Below are 9,899 nucleotides of genomic sequence, written 5' to 3' on the forward strand. Positions count from 1 at the left end.
GAGGACCCTTTTGAATACCAAGTCCTACACTCAGCTTTATTTCTTACTCTGTTTTCTGTTGTCTTCAGGTGATACTTATAACGCCCAAAATACAGCAGGAGATAATGTTCTGTGAAACAAACCCAATGACTGTGTAGTGTGACAGGACATGCAGGCTGTGAGGAGACTTGATTTTTGGAACACTGCTGTTGGGATTAACTTGAATAAGCCAGACAGGTCATGAATGTCTGCAAGAGGCATCACTTCTGCACAAGTCATGGTTTAGTGCCAAAACACAGCTTAGCTTAATGCCCTGCCTGACTGGTTATTATATATGTGCTGCCACAACTACCATATTTCTCACCTCTTGCCTTTCATCTTTTAAAATCAATTGTTTCTATTATTCTTTGTTTTTAATAATAATAATATTTAAAAAAGCCAAGCCAAAAATATCCCTACTTCTTTTTCAGTACTTGATTTTGTCCAGGTACATAGCAAAATTAAAGATTGTTGGTGTGTGTACTCAGAATAAAAATCTAAGTGCTTTAATATAATTTTTCCTCCACTAATGCAATTGATGTCAATTGCAAATATTCTTTACCGCCTCAATGTGAAAATTTATGCACTTTTCAGAATGAAATAAATTTGCCTAAGTGGTGGTATTCTCACATCAATGTAAAACCAACAGGCCATGATGGACCTGGGAAAAACACTGCTGGCACAGAAATCCAGAGGAGGACTGGTTTTGCTTTGCCTGTTTCCTCATGATGGCTGATACTGCAGCTTTGAGTGGAAATTGGAGAACTGGATTTGTCTTGGGAGATACTGGGCTTAAAGCAAACTCAGCAAAGCCAAGTGCACTCCTTGGATCATGCCAAAAAGGCTTTAAAAATAAAGGACTCAAGCTTCCTCTGGGGGCTTGTCTGTATAACACCAAAAGGAAAAGAGTCAAGCCATAAAGCAGGTATGGCCCAGAATGGCTGTGCCCGAGGAGTGCTGTGTTTGTGGGGTGTTTCAGAGCTTGCTTTAGTCATTGAACTTTCACCAGTGTTTGGTGGAGTTTGTTGGGGCTGCTCTCACACAGGTGTGGGGGTGTGAGGAGACCTTGGGTGGGGAGAGCTAAGTAAGTGTGCCCCTGGCAATGGCAGCTGTGGCTGCCCAGTGGTGTGCAAGGGAATGGAAATAAGAGTAGCTGCCAAGCTGTGTCTCACCCTGTGGTTGGTCACTGGCTTGGAGGGTGGAGATCCCTCAGTAAAGATCCCATTGTGAATGGGGAAATCTGGGTGTGGGCTCTCCCAAATCACCTGGCTCTGCTGATGGTGTTCCCTGGTTCTCTTGGGTGTTGGCTGTTGATCTGTTGGGTTTACTGGGAACTGGCTCCTTGAGTGCTTTCTCCCCTCTTCACCCTGGCCCTTCCTTCTGCTGAGGTTATTTGTTTGTTTTTCAGATGAGAACCTTTTTGCTCTTCCTGCTACACCTGCGCCTCTGATGCACTCCTCTGCAGGCAAGTTCTTTCTGCTCCCTTTGTCTGAGTACCTCCTGCCTTTCTGACCTCATTAACCCTTTCCCACTAGTCTGCTTCTACTAAAAGTCAGCATGGGTCCAAGAATAGCCTCGGTCACATTTTTCAGTTCGGACTTTTTGGTTGCTCTATTCCAGATATTAATACTCATTCATTTGTTTACGTGGTAAACTGTTTCATAAATAAGAATCCAGCCATCTGTGAATTCTTGGACCCTTGATGTAGGAGAAAAGTTGTTACTGTTAACAGGTTAATACATCAGAGCATAGTTGCTTTAATGATTTAGCAGAAAGATTTTGTCTATAGTAACTTTCTGCAGTATTTTAAAGAAGTAAAATTTGCACTTGTCTTATTGACTTAGTGGTTTTTATTAGGTACACCATCCACAAATTTAAAAAAAGGTGTCAGAAAAAGACTTTACTGGCACATGTTTGTGCAATATGTTTATGCCCAAGCATCCACACACCCCCTGTCTCTGTCTGCCCTTGCCACCCTCCTGTTCTGGCTTTGTTAATATTGCCCCTGTACTTGTCTGGCATCTTCAGCTTTACTGAGATCTTTGCACTGCATAAAGTTGCTGCTCCTTGAGCCTCTTGCTCACTTCTAGAATAGCTTTAAGTGATACTCTGTATTAATGGCTCATAGTATCCATGCTAGACCTTGGAAGAGCCTTTTAGTAGCTAAAATCATATGAACCTGTTGAAAGTTTGCACTGACTTTGAGAGCACTTGCATTCTCTAACTTTCCTTTCTATCCACGGTCACAGAAAAAGTTATGGACTTGCAGGAGCAGCCAGGTAGCACTAAGGCGCTGGGGCAAGAGGATTTTACTGCAGTCCCGCTTGATCCTGCTCCTTCTCTTCCCTCCTTCTCTCCTCTCTCAGCTGATCCCTTTAAAGAGCACGCAGCCTTTGGTACCCTCTCAGATGGATTCCCTGCAAGAGGCACTTACAAAGAGAGCTCCAGTGAGGTTTATAAAGAACCTATGAAAAATACCACAAACCCCTTTCTTGCAGAGGGAAATGATAAAGACATTTCTGAGATTAAATACTCACAACCCCCATTTGCTAAAGAAGCAGCAGCCATTTTATCTCCAGCTAAAGAAAAAACACAGCTAGAGGGCCCTGAAGAATTACCTAACCTGGAGAAAACACCTGCAGAGCAGCTGAAAATGTCTCCAGAATCTCCCCAAGATTTATTTGAAAGAAACGAGGAAGATCTCTTCTATAACAAAGACAAGTACAGAGGAGGTGGCGATCATGCTGAAAAAGGGGTGCTGAAAGAAGGCTCTCTTAGGAGGGAAGAATATGCAGACTTCAAACCATTTGAGCCAATATGGGAAGTCAAAGGTGCTAGTCATGGACTGAGCAGCATGAGAGAGGATGTTGGAAGTAAGATAGAAGCCAAGCTGGAGAGCAGTTTGGATGACAAGTATGGCGTGGGTAAGCTGACTGTGCAGAAGGATTACGAAAGAGACAGTGAAGGCAGTGCTGAAGAGCCCTCCTTCCCAAGCACCCCAGAAGCTGTAAAAGAACCTTACATCACTTGTACTAAATTTGACTCCTCTCCAAGTCCTGGTGGTAACAAAGGCAAGTCTCTTTCTCCACTAGAGGAAGGCATTTCAGAAAATAGAACTGACGATGAGAAAAAAATTGCAGAACTGAAAGCTCAGCCGGGCCCAGAGCAAGGTGATTTTGCTGCTGGAGCAGGTGGGCAGGAAGGGCAGGGAGCTGACCCTGCTAAAGCGCAGGGGGTCCCGTCAGTGTCACCCGACAGCGCCGCAAACATGCCCGAGGGTCTCACTCCTGACCTGGTGCAGGAGGCCTACGAGATGCACGATGCAGCCTGCACAAAGCTGGCTTATGAAACCAAGATTGATTTGGTGCAAACCTCAGAGGCGGCGCAGGAGACTCTGAAACCCGCGGCACAAATCTGCCCCTCCTTCGAAGGCTCGGAGGCCGCTCCATCACCCATACTGCCCGATATTGTTATGGAAGCCCCGCTGAGCACCGGCACTGCTGGGGCAGAGGCATCTGCTGTGCAGCTGGAAGCTTCCCCACTAGAAACATTCATGCCCACTGCCAAGTATGAGAATGTAAAAGAGGCTGAAAAACCTCCCATATACCAAGAGGCAGTGAATGTACCGCTGACACAGGCCCAGGAAGCAAAGGAGACGTTGGCATTTAAGCGACCTGATGATGAGAGTAGCACCACTCCTGAAGATCTGGAGACTCCTTATATATCTATTGCATGTGACTTAATTAAGGGAACAAAGGTCTCTGGTGAATCTCCTTCTCCATCTTTCACAGAGTATTCAAAGACACCTCTAACAGAAAGCATTTCTCAGGATGTGCCTGAAGACAAGGAACTAGATGGAACCCCATCTCCACAGTTTGGAAAAGCTGGTCTGTTTAATAGCCAAATGATATCTGACTTTGCTGAGGAAGCAAGTGAAGATCCATCTCTCCTCTTAAAAAGTAAATCCACTGAGAGTATTGCAACTGATGAAGAACGTGAGGAGGAAGGACTGGTGGATTCAGTAGCTGCCACGGGCAAGCCTTATCTAGAGTCATTCCAACCTGAGCTGGACTCTTCCAAAATTGTTGCTGCTCCACCACCTGAGCCAATACCTACAAAAATAGCCAAGGCAGATAAGATTCCTCTTCAAATGGAAGAGCTGAATGCTTTGGCTTATTCAGCTGATGCATCTGTTGCTATGGAACCGAAAACAGGAGATGACAAAGCTCTCTCACCCATGGAGTCTTCCCCAGTCTCAGTGGAAGAAGACTTTGTGATGTTAGGTCATCCTAAAGCTGTTCCTGAATTTGAGACAGAAGCCACTGACCGAGAAACAATGCACAAAGATGAAGGTGAAGACATCAGTAAGGTGATCCAGGGTGAGAAGCAGCTGCCTTGCTCAGAGCTGCCCTGTGATCTGTCTGTGAAGAATGTAGAAGTAAAAGCTGAGGAAGATAGCAATGCCTTGAAAAAGTCTTTGGAGGCTGTGGACAGAGAAGTGCCTGAAGTATCCACCATGTCCTTACCAGCCACAGATACCTCACCTTTATCTGCTGAAAAAGAGATAGTCAGTGTAGTAAAACCAGGAGCTTTTGAGAAGGAAGCTGAGAAAGAAGCTGCTTCTGTTAAAGAAAAGAAAAAACCTACTGCTGTATTTTCAGCAAAGCTGAATAAGTCTTCAGGTAATCTGTGTATGCTGTCTTGCAGTTTGCTGATCTGCATAATTCTTTAGCTAAACTTAAGCATGCCTTGACTTATTCTGTTTAAATCACTTTCTGTAAACTTCTCTGTAGGCCAAGGGTAACAGAAAATGTCAGTGCCTGCACTTGTACCTTTTTCATATTCTGATTGCTTTAGTACCTTTTTTCTGTTTATCAGGGATGGATTCAGCATCTCCAGGTTTCTCCTCCAGCTCTGCTGCTCATGGTCTGTGGATGCAGAAATAAGTGACTGCCCACTGCAGGCCCTTCCATGGTTGTCCCCAGGCTGGGCATGGGGTGGCCTCCCAACCTCTGAATCTGGGATGCTGTGTTTGCTGTGTGCACATGATTTGAAGAGGCATTTCTTCCTTTTCATTAACAGTTCAGACATCAGAGTGTAAAACTCAGGAAAATACCCCTGCTGCTCCTGTGTGTGCCTGGAATCTGGAAAAGAGCCTGTGCATCTCCAGCCTGTGGTTTAAACAAAGGGTGAACATGAGGGAGCTTAGTATGCAGGTTACTGAAAGAGTGGTCATTAAGAAGTTGAGTGTTCTGCAAACACTAAAATTGGTTTCTGTACAGCACAGGTATTAATTTCTGTTTATCTTTTCAGGTGGGCTTGCACTTCAGTGTAGCTAATTTTTCTTACAGTAATATGCAGTTATAGTAGCAGGAAGTTGTAATCTTTTCTCTAAACTGAACACCTCATGAATTCCCAGCTTTTTGTAGACTAGAGGAGTATTTTGTTTTTTTGATATTGCAGCACTCTGCTGCTACTTAAGCTTTGACCAGAAGCAATCACACCAAAAAAACACCTACTGCAGAAAGCACAGTGCTCTAAATAGAAAAGCAGGAGCTAGTTTGACTCAGCAGCAGTACTGTATTTATGCAGTAGCTGCAGCCTACAGTTCATAAAATAGGATTACAGAATAACCTGAGATAGAAGGGAACAGCAGGTACGTGTTGAAGTGAACATCAGTGTTGGTGCCATTGAAATTGGTTTGGGAAATAAGGCAGAAGATGTATTTTTTAATATTTACCTTTGTCATTTCTCCTGTCTCACCTTCTCTATATGTGCAGGTAAGGCAGAAAGGAGAGAGTTTTGCTTTTCTCTTGGCTTGGGGTAAAACTTCATTGATAATCTGCACTGTTAAAACTCTGTGTGTGTCTGTGTGTTCTGTGAAGGGTCCTCAGGCTTCCAGCACATAGAACTGTCTGGAGAGCAGCTGGATGTCTTGGACTTCAAGTCAAGGGGTTAATTGCATAGAGCTCAGACTACTTTAAAAAAAAGCCAAAGCAAAACACTGCACTTAATATAAGAGCTTTTGTGTTAGTTTTTTTTAAAGGGAGACCTTTTGGAAGGGTCTTTAATCATTGCACACATGCAGGAGGCTGGGGGTGGCAGCCCCTCCCTGTGGCTCTGAGGTGACACAGCTGCTGCTCTCCCATCTGTGGGAAGCTGCCCCAGAAGCTGCACAGACCCAGCTGCCAGAGCAGAGAGGTGCCATTGCTCTGCCATCCATGGCCCAGTGCAGGGACAGGGCCCAGCTCTGTCAGTGTGCTGGGAGCTGGCCTGGGGAGCTGCAGCCCCTCACTATTATTGTGTTCACTCTGGAGAGCAGCTGCACTTTTTGACAGGCTGTGTTGTTTGGGAAGAAAATTTTTTGCTTTACACCAGAGGAACACTTGCTCAAAGCTAAATAGATGAGAATACTGACTCAAAAATGGGCCTTTTTCTTCTGGATTTTTCTCCACACTCTGTTGTGTTGCAAAATACACAACTGGACTTCTGAGACAAGCCACAAACAACATCAGTTGTCTGCTTTAAATACCACACTGCTTAGGCATAATTTCAGAGTATCATTGAAAAACTAACAAGGAGGGATTGTTCGTCACAAGCCCAAGTGCCTTTGTGCATGTGTTTGGCCTTCTGAGTCTACCTTTGTTCTTTGGGGTTTTTTTTTCCTGCCCATCAGTGGAACTGAAATAGATTTCACTGTGTCTTAAGACTTGTGGAATTCAGCTGGTGTGATGGTGTGACTGATGCTTGTTAAAGCTTTCATCTGAGCTGCCTTACTGGTGCTCTTAAATCCAAGGTTGTGGAATGCTTACTTAACAGTGCTATTTTTTGGAAGCTAACCTAAATGCCAGTGTGTTGTAACTTCCCACAGCCCCAGTGGGCTGTGGGGAGCTAACAGGGATTCTAAAAAGGTTGGAGATACTTTTTTAACTCATCCAGTTCACTGAAGTAAATGTAAAGCTTTGAAGAGTATCCTGGGTAGAAGGGGGTTTGTTAAAAGGTGCCTGGCACACCCTTGGGTAACCTGGACAGATTTAAGAAACACACAAAAGCAAAAAAAACCTCAAGCCCAAACAAATTCAGAACTGTATGTAAAACTGGAACAATTTAAAGGGCAAACAACCCCTGCAACACCAGCAATTTCTGCTGTCTTGAATACAGTGATTTTTTTCCCCCCCAAGTTTGTATTTCTCAGTAGCTGCTGTATTTGGCTTCAAGCAAACACCCTCGCTTCTCTGTCCCTCTCCCCAGACCTCAAATTCCCGAGCTCCATCCAGAGCACTGCCTGGTAAGCTGGGAGAGCTCCGAGTGCAGCTCCTGGGGGTTCAGGTGCTGCTGCCCAGCTCCTGCAGGAGGTGTGAGCACCAGGCATGGGCAGCCATGGCTCAGGGCCAGCCTGTGGGACAGGGCTCTGATGCCATCTAGTGTTTGTCACTGCGGTGGGACCTCAGCGCCTGCCGACAGGAAGGGATCCATCCGCGTTTGGAGACATTCCCAACTCCTGAAATGAGTTTGAGAGGTGAAAGCTAAATATACACATTCCATATCCCAGCCCTGCTGTTGCACAGCCTTTCTTCTCTCATCCAGATCATTAATCCTCCCCAGGCCCATACTTTCCACAAACCTGCTTTTGATTGATGGGATGTGGAGGATTTTATATTATTGATATTATTGAATTATAGACTCAAAACCTCTGGCCACAACAAAGTTATGTACTAAAATGGAAATGGGCAGTTTAAATCCCTCAGTGTGTCCATGCTGAGTATTACAGTAATATTTCGAAGTAATGTTGAGATCTTTACCATCAAGACACTCAGTTTCCCAGAACACCCTTGTTTTACAGTGGGTTTGACCACCAGCTCTGTGGACATTCCCTTCAGATTAACTGGTTTATTTGCTTTCATTACAGGCACTCAGAAATGCAGCTAAATAATAATATTTTACATTTCCTGGATTTTCTTGGGGGGGCAAATACAAAGGTGAAGCCCAGGTGGGAAATGTGCTTTGAGAGGGTGGTACTAATGCTGAATCTTTCTTTTTTCTCCTACAACATGGGGGCAGAAACCAAATACTTCCTGTGATGCTGTAATAGAAACCAGGTCATTGCAGTTGTGTAAATCTTAAAGGACATTAGAAGTTCTGCCTGATACCAGCTGTACCCACTAGGGGAATTTCTGTTATTTTCTGTGTTTGTGGTGAGTTAAATGGCACCACTCAGCAAATAGGAGGTGTTTGGGTTTGTTTGTTGTTTTTCAGTGGAGAAAAAATGCCTTGGAACATCTGAGTCTTTCAGAAGCAGATTGGTAAAATTCCATTTAATTCACCATAAGATATCTTGATTTAATTTCATCTCATTGTACTCTTAGATTCTTTGCTTGTTCAGGTCATCTTTTATGCTACCAGGTAAATAGTAATAAATGGAGAGTTCCAGAGGGAAGAGAATTAGCAGAGCAGGAGGAGGAGGAATGATGGTAAAAACCAAACCCAATGAGTGACATTTTTCTGAAGGAAAGACACAGAGCTGCTGTGTTTCATTAGAGCTCTTGTGCCCCTGTTGAGAGGCAAAGACTTGTGCCATGAGGCTGCTAAAAGAGCAAAGCCTGGGCAAGTTCCTTCAGAGCGGAGAATTAGGGAGAAAATGGAGCATTTGGGCCAAGTTCCCAACTCTGCCAGGTAGGCACCAGCACAGAGGGAGCTGCAGGGCTGTTCTCAGTGCCCTGCTCAGGGTGTTCAGTGTGTGAGTAGGGAGTGAGTAAAGCACTCACCCTGCCAGGCAGGGCTCCGTGGAGCTGGGGTGTGCCATGACACGTGTCCACAACTGATTGTGTCTGACTGGTCTGGGGGACCTGATAATGCCACCTCCTCTCTACTTTGGTGCTCAAACATGCTCTAGAGGCAGGTGTGCTGTATCCCTGCTGAAAACAAAGCTCCCTCCTCCTGAAGTTTGGCAGTGCTGGTGCCCAGTTTATGTGCAGAGTAGGGGCCCCTCTTGCCTGAAATGGGAGATGGATTCATTCTGGGTGTGTTTGCATGGAGTGGTGAGAATGAGCACTGAGTATGCAGAGAGGCAAGAGGAGGATCTGGAGGCCAGCGAGACACTCCTGGGGGCAGTGAGGGACACTGGAGATGGGACAAACAGGGCTGGTGGTGCAGCTGCTCTGCTGTGGCCACAACAAACTCTGCTTAGAGTTGCATAAATGCACTATTTTAAGTATGAGATATAAAGAATATAAACATGAAATGAAGAGGCTTTAATTTGGCATCTTTAGAAATTTGATAATTAATAGAAAGACCTTTGAAAGCACAATGTTTTTGGCAAGTTTAGTGACAGTGCAAATGTGGAGGGGGACTCACAGGTTTTGGTGGTTTCCAGTTCAGCTTGATGACTGACACAGATTCTCAGACATATTTTGGACTTTTTTTTTTGTACAGTGCAACTTTTCACATTTGCTTGCACTGTGATATTTGAATATACACTCCCTACTTCCCTCCTATTTTGGATTTGTTTGGATTTACCTGTTGAAATTGGAACTGAAATGCACATCTTTGTGTAAGTTAAAAAAGAGATGTAACTGGTCTTGCCATCAAAGGAGGCCTTAAATTTATGTAGCAGTTGATGTCAAAACCAGGGCCTTTGGGTCTCTTTGTAGTAATCTTTCTCAATGCAAGATTGTTCTAATGAAAAGTGAAACTGTCTATTTAAGGTCTGAATTGGGTTCTCTAGCCCTCCTGGTCTACAGTATCTGGGAATGCCCTTTTCTAGTTCTTAAGAAAATGGTGTACTAGATTTTTAAGAGGCTTTGGAGCAGTCCTGGGAAGATTTTAGCTTCCTGTTGTTAGCTCCAGATTTTAAGAAGAAAATCCAAACTGAAAAAGAAATT

The 9,899-nt window shown here is 44.4% G+C and overlaps 1 protein-coding gene across 3 annotated transcripts in view; it reads left to right on the top strand.

The window, feature by feature from the left end:
- Positions 1–1,405: 1,405 nt before the first annotated feature.
- The window catches only part of RTN4 (reticulon 4), a 27,082-nt gene continuing 18,588 nt past the window's right edge, over positions 1,406–9,899 (top strand). The window contains exons 1-2 of one of the 3 annotated variants that reach the window (XM_031058292.1): positions 1,406–1,483; positions 2,268–4,700. In XM_031058292.1, coding sequence (XP_030914152.1) covers positions 1,468–1,483; positions 2,268–4,700 — 2,449 coding nt within the window. In that variant the 5' untranslated portion in view covers positions 1,406–1,467. The remainder of the gene's footprint in view (positions 1,484–2,267; positions 4,701–9,899) is intronic. The other 2 variants (XM_031058293.1, XM_031058295.1) reach the window with 2 other exon arrangements.

Source organism: Geospiza fortis, unplaced genomic scaffold (genome assembly GCF_000277835.1).
Source record: "Geospiza fortis unplaced genomic scaffold, GeoFor_1.0 scaffold275, whole genome shotgun sequence".
Classification (NCBI taxonomy): Eukaryota; Metazoa; Chordata; class Aves; order Passeriformes; family Thraupidae; genus Geospiza; species Geospiza fortis.